The sequence below is a fragment of the Xenopus laevis genome, chromosome 4L (assembly GCF_017654675.1).
Source record: "Xenopus laevis strain J_2021 chromosome 4L, Xenopus_laevis_v10.1, whole genome shotgun sequence".
In the NCBI taxonomy this organism is placed as follows: domain Eukaryota; kingdom Metazoa; phylum Chordata; class Amphibia; order Anura; family Pipidae; genus Xenopus; species Xenopus laevis.
The window spans coordinates 45,324,284-45,347,620 of record NC_054377.1 but is presented as its reverse complement, the minus strand read 5'-3'; the positions used below and the strand labels follow the sequence as shown (position 1 = coordinate 45,347,620).

Below are 23,337 nucleotides of genomic sequence, written 5' to 3'. Positions count from 1 at the left end.
TCTAAATTATATTCAATAATCATATTATTATCACTGGGATAGTAAATTTAGTACAGGGAGTCCTTGAGTTACAAACACCCAATTTACATACAACTCATACTCTAAGGGACACATTTACTATTGGTCGAATATCGAGGGTTAATTAACCCTCGATATTCGACCGTTGAAGTAAAATCCTTCGACTTCGAATATCGAAGTCGAAGGATTTACCACAATTCGTTCGTTCTGAAGGATCGTAGGAAAAATCATTCGATCGACATAGGCTAACATTGTACCTCGGTAGGTTTTAGGTTGCAAAGTAGGTGGTCGAAGTTTTTTTAAAGAGACAGTACTTTGACTATCGAATAGTCAAAAGATTTTTAGTTCAAGTCATAGTCGAAGGTCGATGTAGCCAATTCGATGGTCGAAGTAGCCAAAAAAATACTTCGAAATTCATAGTATTTTTTATTCTATTCCTTCACTCGAACTAAGTAAATGTGCCCCTATACATACATATTAAAGTACTGTGGTTTGCTTGGCATTTATTAGCATTTAGCTTTAATAAACCACCTGCCCCAATCCCCTCTGGCATGTGTTGTCTACTGCAGAGCACAGAAAGGTAAAAATACATATGCACAGAAAGGTAAAAATAAATACTATATTAAGACAAACATCTGTTGCATTTAATAAGTAAATGTATAAGTTTCAATTTACATGCAAATTCAATTTAAAAACAAACATGCAGACCCCATCTCGTATGTAACCCGGGGACTGCCTGTAATAGTAAAAATTAAGAAAAATAGAAGGAAAACATTAACATTACAATTTGTTTTCTCATATCTCTGAATTTATATCTCTGGTTGGAGCGTTGGGTTAAGGCTGCAGCATGTGTAGTGCTTTGAGAAAGGTTTCACCTGAATATGCAACAGACAATTTGTTCACTGACACAAAATTAAAATTAGGGCAAACATCCAAGTGCTTGCAAGGCATAAGTCAGTACATTAAAGTACTGTGAAATTCTGAGGGGTGAATAATAATTTAATCTGTATTTAATCTCCATCTCACCTCCAATGACCCTGCATTCGTATCATAATCCTTTCAATACAGTGTGTGTTGGCATGGTTTAAAAAAAAAAATGGAAATATACCAACAAAATGCATCTAGGACATAACCATAATTTCCCCCCTTGTAGTAAGTATAATTCTGCAGGAAACAAAGTTTGTCTGGCATTCTGGTTTCCCTTCTTGAGTGGGACTGCTGGAAGTGACTTTGTCAAATACCAAAATGAACAATAAAATATCATATGGAGCTTGTCAGCAGCTTACATCTCTGCCAGAAATTAATGGGGGGAATTTACTCAACTGGTGAAAGTGGTAGCACTAGAGCATGTTTTGCCGTGTGGCCTCTACTGCTCCCTAATTTGTTTGTCTGAATAACGTGCAAGTAATGGGGGGGTAGAGGGGACACTTATATGTGTGTGTGTGTGTGTGTGTGTGTGTGTGTGTGTGTATATATATATATATATATATATATATATATATATATATATATATATATATATATATATATATATATATATATGCCTCATGAGGAAACTTCCGGCGACTTCGGAAATCGAAGTGCCGCAAGTGCAATTAGCGTAGGCGATTCTTCATTCAAGCAGGCGAAAGGCAGACGGAAGGCAGTTCGGGGATATTGTTGCCAATATTGTCCCCGAATCTGCTCGTCTGCCCCAACCCTTAAGGCCAACTAGTAAATAGAGTTTGATGGATTATTTATTTAAAGTAATTTTGGGGATATTTGTGGCACTTAATTTAGCAATCTGTAAATCACATGACATGCACATAATTGGTTTTTCTAATTTGTCTTAAGTATTTTCATCACTTGCTGGCAAACTTTTAAAGAATTATTAACTTAGAAAAGTTTGCATAAAATGTCTGGAAAAGTATGTTCCATCTTGTGTTGCTCTTTTCAAATTTGTTTTAGAATTTGTATAGGATAGCTGTTTGCTTGAAAACTGTAAACTTTAATAAACACCTTACAACACAGACTACTGTCAAAATATACCGAAAAAATATATATCGAGCTGCATCTACATTTTTATGCAAAAGCCATCTAATTAACAGGCATATGAAGGAGTATGCAAGGATATTTGATAATGAAATCTTGACTGGAGGGTAGTTGACTGCATTGGTTCAAAGGTCAGAACTAGATGTGCAAAAAGGACAGGGAGCATGCAAATAACTATAAAGCCAGTGAGAATCTTTAATATATAGTTTTGAAAAAAGTTGCTTAGGCGTACATTTTTTTTGATGAGGCAAAAGTTAATTTTGGGTTTACATACCCTTAAACAGTATTTTTATTATTGGCATAAAAAATGCTTTAAAAAGTATTTTGTTTTTGCTTGCCACTAATTTTATTTTACTAAACCGCTAACAATATATGAGAATTTACATTTTGTAAATGTGTGGGTTGATCTTCACTGGAATTAGAAGTGTACCCAGTTAGGACTCCTTTTGTTACCTTCTGCAAATGTTAAACATATTAGATTGTGTCTTACATAAAGAAATTGTAAGAAATCTAGCTTTGGTTTTATGTGTTATTGTTCTGCTGAAGATAATAGTTTATCATTCTTATACAATACCCGATTATACAAGATATAATCGGGTAATGTAATTAAAGACACATGGCCTTCAGCATAAAAAAACATTGCAGAATATCCCCAGGAAAGAGCTAGCATTTTCTCCCAGAATGGCGATGACCATGCCAATGTCCCATTAGCCAAAAAAGAAATTATGTAGCTCACTTTAGCACATTTAAGAGTCTAAACTAAATGAGGAGTTGATTGATGAAACCCCTGCAAGCTGGAGGGTCATCACTGTCAAGTCATAGTCGAGATCTCATGGAATTTGGGCTCTAAATCTAGAGGATGCTGACTGCTGCTGTGATGCTACTGGATCGTTTTGACAGTGCCTTACACTTCTTTGCCAGCAATGTAAATCCTATCTCATTGTTAGAGAAACGTTTAATGTCATACTCAATACTATTTTGTCAACAAATTAAGTTTTCAGTAAAGAGAGATCTTCTGTGATCCAATGGGATCACTAGAAGGTATGTTAAATTGACCCCTAATCTGGCATACATGTTCAGATGGTTGGGCACTGCAGGCAGTATTTTATAAGCTGATGACTGCACTGCCCAAATAAAGGTGGAAAGTTTAAGATTTACTTTATTGCTAACCTGTGTAAAAAAATATAAGAGGGCATATATGAGGCAAAATAAATAAATGCGTTGAATTTATAAACAGTATGCATATATTAAATCTGAACCACTGTTTTTCCAGTAGAAAAGTAAAATAATTTTCAACATTTTTAAAAGGAGAAGGAAAGGCTTGGTGCACTTGGGGGTGCCAAATGTTAGGCACCCCCATGTGATTGTATTGACTTACCCGAAACCCCAGGCTGGTGCTTCTATCGGCAGAAAACTGCACCTGCCTGGGGTTATACCAGTGAGCACCACTAAGTGATCCACTTCCATCTTCTTCTCTCTTCAAATTTCCCGGGGCAAACGCATGCGCAGTTTGTTAGTTAAAGTTCGGCTTTTCGATCTACTGCACATGCGCAGCCACACAAAGACATAGGAAGACGGAAGAAGATTGCTCCGTGGTGCTCACTGGTATAACCCCGGGCCAGTGCTCCTATCAGCAGAAAACTGCACTGGCCCGGGGTTATACCAGTGAGCACCACGGAGCAATCTTCTTCAGTCTTGCTGTGTCTTTGCCTGGCTGCGCATGCGCAGTAGATCGAAAAGCCGAACTTTAACTAACAAACTGCGCATGCGTTTGCCCTGGAAAATTTGAAGAAAGAAGAAGATGGAAGTGGTCACTCAGTGGTGCTCACTGGTATAACCCCAGGCAAGTGCAGTTTTCTGCTGATTGGAGCACTGGCCCGGGGTTTTCGGGTAAGTCAATACAATCACTTGGGGGTGTCTAACATTTGGCACCCCCAAGTGCACCAAGCCTTTCCTTCTCCTTCAAAGTTTTTATACCTAATTCTTCTGTTTCCGGGAATCGGTATGCCCTATGGAGCTTAACATTTTTCTGTTCTACATCCTTTTATAATTTTATAATAATGGTATAGCTAATGAGATTCTTATTGGGTGAGCCTTGCAAAGAATGTCAGGCGTGATCTCCCTTCATCTAGAGGTTTAACTCCGTATATTGTGGATGACTATTTAAGGAACTTTTATTTTAAGGAAGATCAAAGAAAATGCAAACAGTATTTTGGTTGAGTATCCGTATTTTTTTTTCCTTGTACTGTATCATTTTCTTGTAATAAAGACAAAGTCTCAAGTCCTTTATGAATGTAGAAATAATAGTGTGATGGTTGTGTGATGGTTGCATTCAGACCACCAACAGAATGTGATAAATGCCATATGGAAAACCTTTGGCTGCATATTGCTGCAGCAGTCTTGTAATCTTATGAATTTATTAAAAGTAATGTCCTGGGTGTTAGGGTTTGACTAATAACAGAACTGGCTTTTTAGGTAGAGGGTGCTTTATTTGAATAAGCCCAAAGTAGAGTTGAGGAAGTGCTGGTTAGAATGGGGGTTAGCAGCAGACTATCCATATAATTTGGTGTTGTACTGAATGACAGTGAACTATATGAAATTAATGTATTTATTTAATACCTTGTTCAGGATTATGCACAGCTCTGTTTGTTCTGTCGGAAGATCACATCAATTATCCAGCACACTTGACACATTGAAGGATTTTTCCTTCATAGGGTGCCCGCAATGGAATGTGTTCATCTCCACATACCTTCAACTGCAGATATACAAAGATTGCAGCACTCCAAATGAATAATAAAACCGCCTTTATTCCAAGTACAGCATAGCGACGTTTCGGACACACAAGGTCCTTTTTCAAGCTAACAAAGCATCATTAGCACTTCCCTTTTTTGATTTGGATATAAAAAGGGAAGTGCTAATGATGCTTTGTTAGCTTGAAAAAGGACCTTGTGTGTCTAAAACGTCGATATGCTGTACTTGGAATAAAGGCGGTTTTATTATTCATTTGGAGTGCTGCAATCTTTGTATATCTGTTCTGTCGGAAGGACAGTAGCATAATATGAAATACTGCTATTCTGCCCCATAATAAAATACTGTATACAGTATGTTCTACCCCTTAAAGTTTTCCATTTATTCCTTAAAAGAGAGTAGAATAATATGATGTTATTATAGCACTTAGGTTTTCATCAACTTTGATTTCCAAAATTTTGCCTTCAGTTCAAAGTTAACTTTCTAAAACAAAGGGACAACATTAAATAAATTAGGAAATCTTGTCAGGGGTTTTGTGATTTAAAGACAAAGGCCATCTGAATAAAAGCTGGTCAGATCTCTTTTGGTTTAATGACTAGTGAAATACTGTCCCCCTGCAATTCCTTCTGAAGATAAGTGAGTGTGATAAAATTATATACTTTATTAATATGTAATGGGAGATAATGAGAAAAATGTTTACATTTTTGTTTGTCAACCCTTTCTCTAACAATGACATATATTTGGCATGATCTCTTGCCAAATATCCCAAATTCCCCCTCATCCCCACAACAGTGGTGTCCCTCAAGCTTGCAGGGGTTTTTGTCAAACAATGCTTCATCTAATTTAGACTCCAGTTAAAGTTTAGACTGTAGAATGTGCCAAGGTGAGCTAAATAATTTCCTTGTTGTCTGACCGAGCAGTGGTATGAGCATCGCCACTCTGGGGAAAAATATTCACGGTTTTAAATAATTCTAAAATAACGCTCAAAGTGTGTGTGTGGTTGTAACACTTACTAATGAATTGGTCCATAGTAAATTTGTATGTATATTTTGATTTATATAGCGTAGCACTATAAAGCATTGTATTTATATGTATGCAGCACTGTACAGCAGAACAATACATTATTAGAACAAATAAGAAACTAGAATAGGAGAGGGCCTGAATAGAAAAAAGTCTACTAGAAAATAATTTAAACCTAATAGGATTGTTTTGCTCCAATAAGGATTAATTGTATCTTACTTGGGAATAAGTACAATGAACTGTTTTATTATTACAGAGAAAAAAGAAATCATTTTTAATCATTTGAATTACCGTATATACTTGAGTATAAGCCGAGTTTTTCAGCATGCAAAATGTGCTGAAAAAGTCTACCTCGGCTTATACTCGAGTCAGTCAGGTCAGAATCACCCAAACCGCATCATGAATTATCCAGCAAATCGGTTGGTTTTAGCGGCCCGGTACAGGGCCTGCCTATCTGAAGGGGCCTGGGCGGCCAGGCCATCATCGAGGAAAGGATCACCTGACCCCCCGCTGGCCTGGCGTCAAAATGATCAGCAGCCTCCCGCATCTTCCGGGCCCCTGCCGTGACGTCCAGCTGCCGACGCACTTCTGAGGTTTTTTGCACAGTAGTTTCGGCAGTTAATATACTGTGCCAATACTACGGGACTCAAGTGCAGGAGGGGTGTCTCTCTCTCTAGCGCTCGCTCTCTCTATAGCGCTCTCTCTATAGCGCTCTCTCTATAGCGCTCTCTCTCTAGCTCTCTCTAGAGCGCTTTCTCTATAGCGCTCTCTCTATAGTGGTCTCTCTATAGCGCTCTCTCTTATTTGAAATACTGGATGTGTTGTCAGGATGCAGTTTTTTTACCATGAGGTGGAGAAATTGAAACGTACAGCCTAATTTCTGAGAGACAGAAGGTGTCTCTAAAACATTGTCTGCAGTAGAGCTTGGCAGAAGAGCTGAACTTGGCAGAACTGACTTGCCTACTAGACCGCACTAGTAGAGAGAGCACAGAGAACTGCCTTACCTTGAGTAAATTTAAGAGCTCCGTATTCACTGATAACAGAACCCCAGAGAGTGGGCATCCAGCCCTGCTGCATCATGAATTATCCAGCAAATCGGTTGGTTTTAGCGGCCCGGTACAGGGCCTGCCTATCTGAAGGGGCCTGGGCGGCCAGGCCATCATCGAGGAAAGGATCACCTGACCCCCCGCTGGCCTGGCGTCAAAATGATCAGCAGCCTCCCGCATCTTCCGGGCCCCTGCCGTGACGTCCAGCTGCCGACGCACTTCTGAGGTTTTTTGCACAGTAGTTTCGGCAGTTAATATACTGTGCCAATACTACGGGACTCAAGTGCAGGAGGGGTGTCTCTCTCTCTAGCGCTCGCTCTCTCTATAGCGCTCTCTCTATAGCGCTCTCTCTCTAGCTCTCTCTAGAGCGCTTTCTCTATAGCGCTCTCTCTATAGTGCTCTCTCTATAGCGCTCTCTCTTATTTGAAATACTGGATGTGTTGTCAGGATGCAGTTTTTTTACCATGAGGTGGAGAAATTGAAACGTACAGCCTAATTTCTGAGAGACAGAAGGTGTCTCTAAAACATTGTCTGCAGTAGAGCTTGGCAGAAGAGCTGAACTTGGCAGAACTGACTTGCCTACTAGACCGCACTAGTAGAGAGAGCACAGAGAACTGCCTTACCTTGAGTAAATTTAAGAGCTCCGTATTCACTGATAACAGAACCCCAGAGAGTGGGCATCCAGCCCTGCTGCATCCATGGTTAATAACACACATACCAAAAAGTTAACTTTTTGAGACTTCACTCCACGCAGATATACTTGATAATACACATTCTTGTCCCACACCAAGAGACTTAAAACATATTAATTACCCTCATGAAATCCCATACCGAAGTTGCTCCCTATACATACCCAGATGTTTATAGCGCTCTCTCTCTCTCTATAGCTCTCTCTCTCGCTGTAGCTTTGTCTCTCTCTCTCTCTCTCTATAGCTCTGTTTCTCTCTCTCTCTCTCGCTCTCTCTCTCTCTCTCTCTCTCTCTCTCTCGCTCTCTCTCTCTCTCCTTTTATTATATGCAAGCCATTTCAGCTACTGTTTATAGCTTTAATTGGTACAGTAAGCATGTCACTTGTCTACTACTACTGTTTCAGAGAATGGGCATTAACACTCGGTGGTTGATACTTATTATTATGGAAAAATTTGCTGAGCTGTAACGATTTTACTGAGCTCTCTCTCCTTTAATGCTGTAAAGTATAAATACAATATGTCCTTCCTGAATGTTTACCATGTAGTGGTGTACACACTCAAAATATATGATAATCATATTAGCTTTGCTGCTTATTTAGATTTTTTTGGTGGCCAAATTTAGGAAAACTTACCAGCACCCTAGGCTTATACTCCAGTCAATAAGGTTTCCCAGTTTTTGTAGGTAAAATTAGTTACCTCGGCTTATACTCAGGTCGGCTTATACTCCATTATTAAAATGGAGTCTATGGGAGATACCTTTCCTGTAATTTGGAACATTTTGGATAATGGGTTTCTGGATAACTGGTCCCAAAAGCATTATTCTGTGTTGAGATGAATATGCTGATTTGAGTCTTGGGTTTGGCAAGATCTTTGTCATATTATCTTCTCATTACTGGATTTATTTGTTTGTTAGAATTGTAGTTTCTGTTAGTAATTAAAGCCATATAAAACTGAAAATAATAAAGACGGAATGGTAGCTCTTAGTTTAAGGGGTCTATTAATTATAATACATTTTGAACTGTATAAGAGGAAAGGTTAAATCACTGGGGGCTACCAAATGTCAGGTAATCCCAGTGATTATTACCTGATGCCCCTGGCCAGTGGTCCTATTAGCACAAAACTGCACCAGTCCAGGGAACTACTGAGTGAGCACCACAAAGTGATCTTCTTTCTGCATCTTCTTAGCGCTGAGTGTACATATAGTATGCTGCAGTGTGAAATGCTGAGCTTTAAAAAAACAGTTCAGTGAAAAAATAAAAAATCTTTCTAATACAGTTAGTTAGCCAAAAGTCTATTGTTTAAAGGCTGGAGTGACTGGAAGTCATAAGAGAACACTACTTCCTGCTTTTGAGCTCTCTAACTCTGAGTTAGTCAGCGACTATAAGGGGGGCCCCCCTCAAGTCACTAATTGGTAACCAATCAGTGGAAACCAAGAGAGCTGCAAAGCAAGAAGTAGTGTTCTGGCAATTATATTAGACATCCAGTGACTCCAGCATTTATACATTACATTTTTGGCTAACTATTATTACTATAATAATTTATTATAATTACTATAATAATAATTACTATTATTTACCAAGTTTTAATTTTTACACTGAACTGTTCCTTTAAAGCTCAGCATTTCACATATCAGAATTTTTTTTTTTGCACATCTATTTACCTAGTTTTTATACTGATCAATTCCTTTAAGCAAAAAGCCGGCTTTTTTTTTTTTTTTTTAACTCAACTGCGAATGCTTCAGCCCTGGGGTCATTGCAGCACAAAGAAGCAGGAAGAGGAACACTCCGTTGTGCTTTCTCATAAGTGCTCTTCCAGGGGTAGCAACTAAGTAACCCTAATCACTGGGGGTGCTAAACTTTTGGCACCTTCCAGTGATTTAACCATTTCCTCTCCTGATAAAGCCCACAATTTATACAGTATTTGATTGGGTTTCATGTTTTACAGACTTTTGTGTTTTTTTTCAAACAGTTCATCACACAAACCATGTCTAAAAATTGTGCTTTTTGTGTAATACGTTTGCATCGGTGGATGTTTCCCTGAAGAACTGTTTTTATACAGTTTAATTGTCCAAATCTACCCAAAACCTGCAAAGTTTACATTTTATAGCTTAAATATTCCCAAGGTTCAGCATAACAATTTGCAGTAAACCATTTTGCTATCTTTTTCATTTCACTGTATTGCCAAGTTACAAACCATTTGGGCAGATGCTGACTTTTAATGCTGAGATACATATTCTACATACTATTTCCAGTGTGATAAGCGCATTGACGACATTGTTCTGGCCCTGACAAGCACAGTTACCACAGAACAGGAAATATGACTCTTAATGCTGCTCATGGTTTTGGTAAAGTCTTTCTCCTGTTCAGTGGAATAGATATACTGTTTGTTAAATGACTTAAAGACTGAAAGAATAGACAGAGCAAACAGAAATGGAAATAATTCAGAAAGCTTAATACAGGTATTGGATCTGTTGTCCAGAAACCTGTTATCCAGAGAGCCCTTAATTACAGACTTAATTTTAACCAAATAATTAAAATTTGGAAAAATTATTTCCTTTTTCAGTATTATAATAAAACAGTACTTGTACTTGATCCTAACTAAGATATAATATATCCGTATTAAGGTAAAACAATCCTATTGGGTTTATTTAATGTTTAAATGGCTTTCTAGTAGACTTAATGTATGGAGATCCAAATTACGGAAAGACCCCCTTATCCGGAAAACCCCAGGTCCTGAGCATTTTGGATAACAGGTCCCACATCTGTATTCGTTATTTTTTTATTAATTTTCTGTTAGTTATATGGCACCAAAACATGTATGCAGTGTTTTACAGATATTGAAATAAAGAAGGAAATGGTCAGCACTCTGTCACTCTGTCTAACCCACACTGACCAGCTGCTAGAAGAGCCCATATTCCAGCGCTGGTCTGTTTATAGCAAAATACATGAGTATGGCATTCTTTTGCCATACTCTCTTCCATATACAGTATAAATCTTATAGTAAAGAACGAGAGCAAATACCCCATAATTTTAAACATAAGCATACTTTTCCAAAGCATGTCATTGTGCTCAAATTGTGACATTAAACTTGGGATGCATTGAATTCATTCTTCACTTTGGAAATTGTCAGAATCCAATAATTATGTATTCGGTGCATCCCATGACAGGACCCTTAAAAATGCAATTTGTTTTTAAGTAAAAGTTGTGCTTTGCTGGACTATAGTCTGGTATAACTGTTGCATGGCATCTGTTCATACTGCAGACTACTGATGTCTGAAATGGAATAACATTTGCTCATTACTGAAAAAGTCTGGACACTTGACAGAAAAATGGCAGATGAGTTTGAATGTGGTTAAGTGTAAAATGAGTTTTAGCAACCTAAACTAAGCATATGTGCAGTGAGAGGAAATCCATGGTAAGACACTGAAATATGTACAGTGATCTTAGGACAATAACTGTACTCTTAGTAAGCTATCAAGGCAGACTGGATAGTCATGAATATGTTGCACTATGACTGATAAAACAGTGGTTATGAATATATGTGGCCTTATTATACTTTAAAGGACCAGAAACATAAAAAAGAATTAAAAATGTGTTAGTATACACTGAATAAATAACACCAACACAAATTAAACTTTAAAATAGCAAAGCCTTTATTAAGAAATATCTTACCGAAACTCCGCTTCTGCTCCTCTTCAGAAAAGGCGACAGGGCGATGATCCATCGTGCGGTGCTGGATTTCTCCTCCCTGGCTATTCTACTGACCGCATGTGAAGGAGCCGTGGTCCTTGGTAAGTCGGACGGGCTCCCAAGCAGCAGTATTGCCGGCAGATGAGGTAGCAGCACCGGTTCATCCCCTCCCTCCAACTCCAAGCCTGGCCAGGCTTGGAGTTGGAGGGAGAGAGTGGCACCAAGCTGTAATCTGCAGTATCTAGTGGAGCTTTTTGGAGACGTAGAGTGGAGGCAAATACCATCTGGGATCTGTCACTTCTGACAGCACCAAAGGGCACAGACAGATCTTCAGCACAGCTCTAGCAACTCTGCCCTGCTTAATAGCACCGTCTGTGCCTTGCACAATCGCACACGCACAACTTGGCTGCTGATGCTGCTGCTTGTCCCGGTGGAATGGAGGGCTTCTCTGCGGCACAGAGCGGGGAGGCTGGCATGGATCTTCGCATGGGTGCCAGGGGGTCCCTAAAACTAACTCTGGATAATAAGAGTTTACAAAGAGAGTGACTGATGTCTATAGCGGAATTGGGAGACTGGTACAGAGCTAAAGCAGGACAATACAGGCCGGGACTGAGGTACTGGCGTTTGGAGTGAATCGCTGCAAGTAAAGGGGGTCTGTACATAGCAGAAAGGGGGAGACGCGGATCTTGGCCTGACACGCTAAATTTTCTTAGAGATGACAGAACATGCAGTCTGTGGGGGGAGCCTGATGATGAACCGGTACCGCTACCTCATCTGCGGGCGCTACCGCTCCTGGGGAGCCCATCCGATTTACCAAGGATAACGGCTCCTTCACATGCTGTCAGTAGAATAGTTCGGGAAGAGAAATCCAGCGCCGCACAATGGATCGTCACCTTGTCGTCTTTTCTGAAGAGGAGCGGAAGCAGAGTTTCGTTAAGTTATTTTTTAATAAAGGCTTTGCTATTTTAAAGTTTAATTTGTGTTGGTGTTATTTTTTCGATGTATACTAACCAATTTTTTAAAACACCAGTGGTTCCAAGCTGTGTGGTCTCCTCTAGCAATCCCAAGGCAGTGAACATACCATAAACCAACCATAGGCACTGTACTTCTGGGGATCATCACTGACCCTCTATTTTAATAAACAGTATCTACCCTTTAAACATCCCATATTGACGTAAGGCCTTCAACTGTCATGGTAAAAAAAGATTACATTTTTTTAAATTATATAAAACTTTTAAAACGATGACACATCTCTAAATCGTATGTCTAGTCTTGCTACTCTTGGTAAAATGGCCTCTGTAGAAACATGTAAGATCCCATACTAACCGTTTTTATTCTCAATTAGGTTGAAAGAATTGTTGACAAAAGAAAGAATAAAAAAGGGAAGTGGGAGTACTTAATTCGCTGGAAAGGATATGGCAGTAATGAGGACACGTGGGAGCCAGAGCATCACCTTCTACACTGTGAGGAATTCATTGATAACTTTAATGGACTCGATGTGTCCAGATCAAAAAAGACTAAAGGTGGAAAACCAACCATTGTTGCAAAGCTTTTAGGAGGATCTTCTTTACAGAAAATGGCGATAAGACCACCAGAGAATGTGAGGTCAAAAGGTACATCTCAGAGACGTAGGCAAATACACTCCTTTTCAAAGCAGAAGAAGGTGTGCACAGCTAAATATTCTCCTGGGGACAGAGCTACAAAGACAGTTACTTATAGAACTACTCCAAGCGGACTGCAAATAATGCCACTGAAAAAAACTGTAGAGAATGGAGATTCTGACAATCACAAAGAATCAAAGCATTTTGAAAATGCCTCTGAGCCCTGCAAAACTGACAATGATGACAAAAGGAAGCAAGACTTGGCACATGGTTTAGAAGCACACAGTTCACCTATTATAAATGGAATAGGTATGTATAACTTGGGCTTAGCCTAAAGAAGTAAGCTAGAAATGTTGTACATTATGTTTTGGGCTTAGGTACCAGCCCAAGGCAACAGCAGCCCTTTAGCAAAGAAGGTTTGTGCCTCAGAAGATTCCATAGTAGCTCCCCATCTTCTTTTCTGTTGATTCACTGCACATGTTCTGTGCTGCTGTCATTTACTGAACTTAGGGACCAACTCAAAATATACAGTACACATAGAATACAAATGTCGTAATATAAGGCTGATTATTACAGAAAATTACTACTTGGCAGCACAGAAACCGGTGCAACTAGTATCAGAATTTAATAATCTGCCTTGTAGCATCAGCTTATATTACAGGCAAACCTAATTTTCTGCTTGATAATTTGCGACAACCTTTAAGTTTAGCTTCTCAACAGCTGCTCGGAGCCCATTGAGCATGTGCGTGTCGCAGACACTTTCCAAGATGGTGATCCCCAGTGACGGATTTGAAATCCTGGATCATTGCTGCTATTGAGAAGCTGAAACTTTAGGCTGATACAATAAGGTCATTATATAAAATGCAGCATTTTTAGCCATATTCATCTTTAGGATTTTGTTATCCTTTAAGTGTAAATAACCCCTCCTTTAACTCTTGAGTATAATTACCTACACAATCACATTTAATTCAAAAAGGCTGGATTGACGACACACTTCAAACCATCCAATGAGCAGTTACCCAAATAATGCAGCTTGCAGAATTTACAGTAATTCAGAAGTTTTATACATTTCTGTACTTATTTATACAGTCCGAGACATGGTTCATCTTAGGTTTCCAAATACTAGCAGTTTGGCGAGACAAAGATGAGCAATGGTAAGTAGTATGACCCTACATAATCAATCAACTTGACAGGTCCCCGCCCCCTGACAGGTGGGAGGGCGGAGCTAAGTTTGAGCTGGCCTTTCTGACTTGATATAGCCACACCCACTGCGGCAAAGCATTCCCCGCCCACTGCGCAGCCGCCATTTTGTGAAATGAAGCCGTCATTTGGTGTAATACCCATAAACCCTAGCTAGCTCTACTGTGAGCGCCACCATGTGGTTATGTTTGATATTACAAGAGCTATATGTGGTCACTGTGTAACTGCAAGGACCATCATGTAGGTATAACAATAACTGCAATGAAATACCGGAAAAAAAGACGTGTCCAGATATGACTTTTGGTATTTTATAGTGCCTTGGGGGGATCGTCTTTAGAAGTGGGCCTACATGCCTGGGCATGTCCAGACCAGTCTGGAGCATATGTATAAATACGACTTCTAAATAAATAAAGCATAGCATACATATTGTAATAAAACATAACATATTTTTATTAAAGACAAACCAATAAAAAATACACAACATACATAATGTGAAATATGCAATATTTTTTTACAATTGTACACATGATTATATACAGCTATAAATAAATAAACATATATAAATACTAAAGATATACATTTAGTATTTCAACCAGTCAATAGATTGAAGTATCGTTCGAGTGCGTTTTTTAGGTAACAAGTATCTATGGGGGGTTAATGATCTAGGGGTGCCTAAAGTAGTACTCTGCTTTGTTGTGTTTTATAAGCTTAGGGTTTGAATGTGATTACGATGATGAGGGTCCAGAATCAATATGTATTTTTATATTATTGAAATATTCACGATTTGAAGTATTACCAATGACTGATGAAGTTACAATTAATCTCAGCCATCACGCGAAGCATTGTATCCCAACCATGAGGCATTTTACGCTCAGCAACATAATGGGGCAAATTCACTATGTGCCGAAGCGCCTAACGCTAGTGTCAATTCGCTAGCGTTGGGCATGGGCACGGACGCTGGCGTAACTTCGCTAGTGTAACTTCGCACCCTTAAGCCTGGCGAATTTGCGCAACGGACGTAACTACGCAAATTCACTAACGCGCGCATTGTTCTGAACGCTACCTTTTACGCTAGACTTCCTTCGCCACCTCAGACCAGGCGAAGCGCAATAGAGTAGATAGGGATTTCTTCAAAAAAAAGTTAACATTTTTTCTAAGTCCCAAAAAAACGCTGGCGTTTTTTCTATATTATGGGTGAAAGGCTGAAAAAGATCGAAAAAATTTTTGGGGCTCCCCTCCTTCCCCCCTACATTTCCTAACTCATGGCAACTTAACTATACAGTGGGCACATGTGTAGGGCAAAATAAAAAATTTATTTGATGTTTTGAAGGTTTCCCAGGCATTTGTAGTGCTGCTACATATTCCTCCATTGAAATTTGAATTTGGTGCCGTATGCAAATTAACCATCGCTAGCGTAACTTCGCTTCGCTTAGCGAATCAACGCTAGCGCAACTTCGCAACCTTACGCTACCCCTGAGCGCAACTTCGGATTTTAGTGAATTTGCGGAGCGCTGGCGAAACTACGCCTGTCGAAGTTAAGCCTGGCGCAACTACGAGTGAATGTCCGACAATGACTCTGTGTAACATTACGGACCAAGTCCACGTATATTATAACCTGATACTGCGTCATTTTTATAAACAAGTTCCCCCTTGTCATTCCAATCCACAATATGTTTTGATTGTGACATTTTGGCAAGTAATAACATAGTATCAGCTGCGGTAGTGACGGTATCACCATCTGAATTCGGTTTTGTCACCGTTATGGCTGGATCTCCAGGTGGCATTAAAAGTGTTAAGCTCATCGTCTCCTGTTCATCCTACTTCGCATGAACCAATTACTTTTGCAATACAGTTGTATAACGATATATTTTTTTTTTATATCTGATAAGTCAGTGTTTTTCAGTGTACTCCATTAACGGTTAGTCAGTAGACCAGTTAGCAGAGGTATAGCAAAACCCAATAGAGATGGAATGAAACCGCCGGACTGTTTCACTAGACGTCTCTTCTTAACAAATAAAAATGTTTTGTTGCTCAAAGTTTTTATAACTTTTCTCCATTTTTTAAGCACCCCCACTTGGTGATTTGTAAGTGGTATTTTACCTTTAAGAGTGTTGAGCGCTATTTCACATATGGCTGCGATCAAGTCATCTGACGCTGTACGCAGAATGACCCTTCTCTGATGCGGCTTAGCATTCATAAACATTTTTAAAGATGCCAATTACGCCTCAAACGTGTGGACATGTTAACAGCCTGTGGAAAAAATAGCTAATGACCCAACAAATATGAAATCACCTCTTTTTTAGAGTATTGCTTTTTAGGGATATATACAACGGGCAGTTCTGGATGAAATAAACCTGTTCTTAACCTATAATTATCAGGGGTTGCAGAACGTAAATCTACCAGTAAATAGTCATATGGTCTACCTGTAGCATCCTCAAAAGCCTCTAAAAAGAAATGTGATTTTCCAGGGTACATCTGTCTAGCCAGAGTCGTAATTTGGAGTTTATTACGTGGATTCTTAAAAAGTACCATATACTTGGTGTTTAGATTTATGGTTCAGCTCTTTTTTCCTTGACAAAATAATAATATATTTCACTAGCAGACACCATGAGATCATCAACAATAGTCAGATTAATTTTATCAGGGGGGGAATAGCTCATCATCGTTAAAGCTATTTGGTAATCCTTCTATAAACCAAACATTTGGTATTTTCTGTAACAGCTCATAAAGTGACTACAAACATGCATAAAACCAAACAATATTATCATGCCTGTGCGATAACAGTGTAGTTGAACTATACAGTTTTTGTTTCACACAAAAAACTTTTTCCCGAATTAGAAGGGCCGGCCAGTATACATGAAAAAGGATGTTGCAGTCTAGTGTCCATGGTTACTAAAACCAAAAGCGATACTTTGATAACCATCTGTTAGTCATCGTTTATCATAAACACATTTTTGTGTTTTCTGTAGCGCCGGAGTCTCTATTTGCCAGCACATTTTGTTTCTAACTATACCGTCCTGACGGACTACAATCTTTTCTGATGTTGAGGTTTTGCTTTTCTGGGTAGTCTATCACCAGGTCATTTAGGCTATCAAAGTTTATCAACTGGATATTATTAGCATTTAGTGTGATGCCTTTAGACATGTCTTACCAGTTGATAACTTATAACCGTAGGTTTTTGGTCCACCTGATACAAATTCAGTATTTTAAGTGTCGGTAGGTAACTCACTGGTCAGTTCCCCATGATAGTCAACAAGTGGCAGATTCCAGTCATCATCCTTACTTACAAAAATAACCGAGTCAGTGTCGTGATATAGACAGCATTCTTTTAGACTGTCCAAAAGATTGTATAATTCAAATTTGGCATATGCTGTGGTAAAACAAGCAATAAATATGTTGTGTTGCGTGAAAGAGTTTGACATTCTTTTGCATACTTCCAATTAACCATTGCAGTGTCATCATCTAAAAAATCTAATGATGACACTTCGTACTGAGATAGAAATGCATACTTAAAGAGATCATCTGGATTAGTGACAATGCTAGTTGTAGCTAGATTAGATTTTTGACCAAATTTACCCCACAGAGAATTTAAAAACAGTTTAGCTATTTGTCTTTTTGCTGGATTAGGTGCTATATGTTTTGGTCGTAATAACACCCCCTCTTTATCCAAATATTCATCTACATACACTTTTTCTCGTTATCTGTACACCAACTCGGGTAGCCTGAGGCTTCTTGTTTATCACGGAGATGTATTTTAATGTAGTCGGTAAAGAGATTGTTAGTACTTAATTGAAAATGCCAAACTTCAAAGATTTCACCAAGTTTATAACCAATATCTAAGGCCTTCTGAATTGCAGCTGTGCACCACGACCCCGTTAATGCACGTTCGGCATCCGTGTGACAACAGTCCATATCTTGATGCGTAGATGAACAAGTATGGCACAATGGAAACATTAGTTTTCCGTTCATCTTTACAGGCAGAACAGGAAAAACAAGGCCCTGTAACACTCTTATGAGCTACACAACGCTGTTTTTTAGCCCGCGTTGCGTGAATTTTTGATGACAACATCTTTATAGCTTTTTTTTACATTTTTAGTCCGCTGATTTACATTGGGGCTAAGATGTGGTCTACTGACTCAGTTATTTTTTAAACCCTGACCAGTTATAAGTCTCAGACCTCTACGGAAAACCTTGCTTGATGCTGTATACATGTTTTTAAGGCCTAAAGCCGCAGCAGTAATGCTATTCACGGTCTATTACAAAACCAGAATCAATGTTATTTTTTTCCTGCAATTTGTACAAGAGCCATGTACTCTCTGATGGTGTTTCCATTTTCAAAAACAGGCTGAAAAGCTTTGCTGGGAATTTGGGTTCCGTCGCTGTATAGGGCAATGAAATTGATGTTGTCATGATGGAAGAATAACGGATTTAAATCTAGCGAACCAGAAAAATGCATCATTTTCGATAAAACCTACGATAACCAGCTTCGGAAGCTGCCCCGAAAAGAGGTTTTTTTTGGTTGCAAACTCGACTGCCTGCCGGTATGAATACTTTTATACTGACACGATCAATGACATACTTAGCATTACTGGTTAGAAGTCCCTGGGCGTGACCTATACGCACAGCGGGTGATACCTGTACTCTTTTAACAAAAAGTGACGTGTTAAGTATTTGAATCTTGAATGGTTCAGCTTCGGCAGAATTGGTCCTTATTCCTGGTAAGTTTTATTTTCAAATCTAAACCATTTAATAATAATTTATCCTGATAGAACAAGTCTGTGTGTAGTGGACCTTGCAACTCAAAGATCCGACCACGTTCAGTTAGGCGCGCGCGTTTTTTGAAACCTTCGTTATCACCCCCTAGAACACACGTATGATGTCCGGCTGTATCCTTGAAAAACATTCCAGCTGTGAATTGTGATGATAATGCATCAGGTCTATAATTAAGAATAGTCTCGATGTAAGCCCTGTAGGCATACAAATTATTAGATTGCGTTATGAGTCTATCACCCAGTGTTACATCTAACTGGTTAAATAAGGTTGCAGTAGGATAATTGATAAGGCTGAAGCACCCAAGGCGGATGTAGTGCAACCCTCTTCTGTTTTTGCTTATGTAGACTAGACCCGAACCATCCTGTCCGTCACCGGTAAATTTATTCATCACTGCTGTGGAAACTTTACCTACAACATCTTTAGCTATATTTTTTGCTACTGTTTTTACATGTGGCTTTACAAAGTCTATACCGCGTTTCAAGAGCTCTAAATACACAGGCCAATCCAGCTCCATGTTGGTACGCACCCCTGTGGAAACCAGAAATTCTGTGACCAGCTTGCGCTTTATGATAAGCGCTGTAAATGTTTGGCTCCCCATAGTTTTTTTTTTATAGCCACCATAGTATATTAATAGATGCCTCCATGCCGCGGGCGAAAGTGTAGTTACATAGTTAAATTGGGTTGAAAAAAGACAAAGTCCTTCAAGTTCAACCCCTCCAAATGAGCTTAGTATCACAATAGTCTTTGATATTATGTCTGTCCAAAAAATCATCCAAGCCATTCTTAAAGGCATTAACTGAATCAGCCATCACAACATCACCCGGCAGTGCATTCCACAACCTCACTGTCCTGACTGTGAAGAACCCCCTACGTTGCTTCAAATGAAAGTTCTTTTCTTTTAGTCTAAAGGGGTGGCCTCTGGTACGGTGATTCTCTTTATGGGTAAAAAGGTCCCCTGCTATTTGTCTATAATGTCCTCTAATGTACTTGTAAAGTATAACCATGTCCCCTCGCAAGCGCCTTTTTTCCAGAAAAAGCAACCCCAACCTTGACCGTCTACCCTCATAATTTAAGTCTTCCATCCTCTAACCAATTTAGTTGCACGTCTCTGCACTCTCTCCAGCTCATTTATATCCCTCTTAAGGACTGGAGTCCAAAACTGCACTGCATACTCCAGATGAGGCCTTACCAGGGACCTATAAAGAGGCATAATTATGTTTTCATCCCTTGAGTTAATGCCCTTTTTTATGCAAGACAGAACTTTATTTGCTTTAGTAGCCACAGAATGACACTGCCCAGAATTAGACAACTTGTTATCTACAAAGACATCTAGATCCTTCTCATTTAAGGAAACTCCCAACACACTGCCATTTAGTGTATAACTTTCATTTATATTATTTTTGCAAAAGTGTATAACCTTGCATTTATCAACATTGAACCTCATTTTCCAGTTTGCTGCCCAGTTTTCCAATTTAGATAAATCACTCTGCAAAGTGGCAGCATCCTGCATGGAACCTATAGTTCTGCATCATCTGCAAAAATAGAAACAGTACTTTCAATGCCCACCTCCAGGTCATTAATAAACAAGTTGAAAAGCAAGGGACCTAGTACAGAGCCCTGCAGCACTCCACTAACAACACTGGTCCAATTAGAAAATGTTCCATTTACCACCACTCTTTGTAGTCTATCTTTTAGCCAGTTCTCTATCCAGGTATAAATACTATCCTTTTTTTGAATAGAGGCACCACATTAGCAATTCGCCAGTCTCACGGCACTATGCCAGATCTCAATGAATCCTGAAAAATTAAGTAAAGAGGTTTGGCAATCACAGAGCTAAGCTCGCTAATTACCCTGGGATGAATACCATCTGGCCCCCGGACCTTTGTTAATCTTAACATGTTCTAGTCTCTTTTGAATTTCTTCATGAGTGAACCATGCATCATTAGTTGTATTACTAGAATTGGGACTATTAAGAAGGAAACCTTCACTTACTGGTTCCTTTACTATGGCTTTCCCGTATTTAAATGACACATTTCTGTTCTGATCATTCTTTATCTCTATCGTGATGTTGTCGAAATGATGCTTACTGACAGGAATGTAATCTGGCTTTATAAACTGCTGCATAATAATTTCATTGTTGATCCCTAATATTGGTACTCTTCGAAGCAATGTTGTATCACCAATCCGTTGGGGTCTGATGATGTCTGTGTATACAAATAACGTGTAAAATCCCGCTTTTATATTCACGCATACTCGACCATTGATGCTGTTATTAAAATGGTTAGTCAATATGGTTAATCAATACCGTATATACTTGAGTATAAGCCGAGTTTTTCAGCATCCAAAAATGTGCTGAAAAAGTCTACCTCGGCTTATACTCGGGTCAGAGGGCAGTAGCTGAGAGTGCAGTCCCTTTTAATCATTCCAATACCAACAGTTCACTCGGGGAGAGACTGCAATATCACACAGCGCCCTCTGTTGGTTATATGAAAGAATAACAGTGCGCCCTCTGTTGGTTATATGAAAGAATAACAGTGACTGCAATAGCACACAGCACCCTCTGTTGGTTATATGAAAGAAAAACAGTGCACCCTCTGTTGGTTATATGAAAGAATAACAGTGACTGCAATATCACACAGCACCCTCTGTTGGTTATATGAAAGAATAACAGTGACTGCAAAATCACACAGCGCCATCTGTTGGTTATATGAAAGAATAACTGACTGCAATAACACACAGTGCCCTCTGTTGGTTATATGAAAGAATAACAGTGACTGCAATAGCACACAGCACCCTCTGTTGGTTATATGAAAGAATAACAGTGCACCCTCTGTTGGTTATATGAAAGAATAACAGTGACTGCAATATCACACAGCACCCTCTGTTGGTTATATGAAAGAATAACAGTGCGCCCTCTGTTGGTTATATGAAAGAATAACAGTGACTGCAAAATCACACAGCACCATCTGTTGGTTATATGAAAGAATAACAGTGACTGCAATAACACACAGCACCTTCTGTTGGTTATATGAAAGAATAACAGTGACTGCAAAATCACACAGCGCCATCTGTTGGTTATATGAAAGAATAACAGTGACTGCAATAACACACAGTGCCCTCTGTTGGTTATATGAAAGAATAACAGTGACTGCAAAATCACACAGCGCCATCTGTTGGTTATATGAGAGAATAACAGTGATGGCAATATCACACAGCACCCTCTACACATGGTAGTGGGACAGTGGGACAAGTAATCCGTTTGGCAATTCTCTGTCACCATCAACTTTGCAAAGAAGTCTGGTTGATCGCTGGGGGGGTCGCTTTGGCGGAATGTGCGCTGCTGGGAGACAGGGCTGTAGTTGTGTCTAGGCTTATACTAGAGTCAATAAGTTTTCCCAGTTTTCGTAGGTAAAATTAGTTACCTCGGCTTATACTCGGGTTGGCTTATACTCGAGTATATACGGTACCTAAAATAGCAGTTCATTTATTACTAGCCAAGAATGTGTGTGTCCCTTTTTGCAGATACGGTTCGTTCTAACTCATCGTATCTTAGCTTCACATCGTACACCGGTGATTTTAGAGTTTCAATTTTATCATCTATAGCCTTTATCAGATCTCTTACAGTGTTGTACAAGCCAGGCTTTATATTTAATTCTTTCAGGGGTCCTCCAGGAATCCTACATATATGAGTCCTTCATCAGCTTCAATATTGTTGAATGTATGAGGATACTGTATTTCGGTAATTCCAACTTCCCACTACCTTTGAGCATAACAGGTTTAGATAATTTCACAGTATAGCTGGGTATTTCATTTTGAGGGTATGTGTTAAGTGACGCATTACTGGGTAGTGTTATATAAAAATCACTTTCCTCCATTATCACTGAAATTTAAAAAGAGGTTAGTTGTTGGATTTTTGATCCAGCTATTGAACTTTGCCGGATAGCCTAACCATTTAACGTAGTAAAGCGTCTGTCCTCTGACAATTTTCTTTTTCAGTACCTTTTCAATTCTGTATACACGACTGTAATTTTCAGGTATCTTCTGTATTTCTTCAGCATAAAATGTGCCTTCAATTGGTTCCTTGTATATGTCCTTTAACTTGTAGACTGGCCTCACGCCTCTAGTGTTCACAGCAGTAATGATGAAAATGTCATCTGTAAAGCTCTGTTCATAACCTTTACTAAAAACGTCTTTGTATTTTGAAATCCTCACGTGATCACCGAGTTTAAAGGTTGGTTTAATTTCTTTAGATTTAAAGTAACAGTCATATATATTTTTCCAGACTATAAGTGAATTTGCATTTGTTACATCAACAGGCCTGATGCGTGTTGTTCGATGGACAGTGTGGTTATAACTATAAACTAAGTCCTTTTAATATGTCTTGATAACGATATATATTGCTTTTGGTAAAATAGCGCCACATTTTAGATTTTAATGTCCTATTAAATCTTTCCACAATTGCCGCTTTTACATTATTGTTAGTGTTTTTTAAATAATGCTTTTACATTCTTATTTATAAACTC

The 23,337-nt window shown here is 39.0% G+C and overlaps 1 protein-coding gene across 1 annotated transcript in view; it reads left to right on the top strand.

Moving 5' to 3' along the window:
- Window positions 1-23,337, top strand: part of cdyl2.L (chromodomain protein Y like 2 L homeolog) — a 69,123-nt gene that overhangs the window by 14,216 nt on the left and 31,570 nt on the right. Inside the window, exon 2 of the mRNA XM_018257882.2 lies at window positions 12,586-13,150. Coding sequence (XP_018113371.1) covers window positions 12,586-13,150 — 565 coding nt within the window. The remainder of the gene's footprint in view (window positions 1-12,585; window positions 13,151-23,337) is intronic.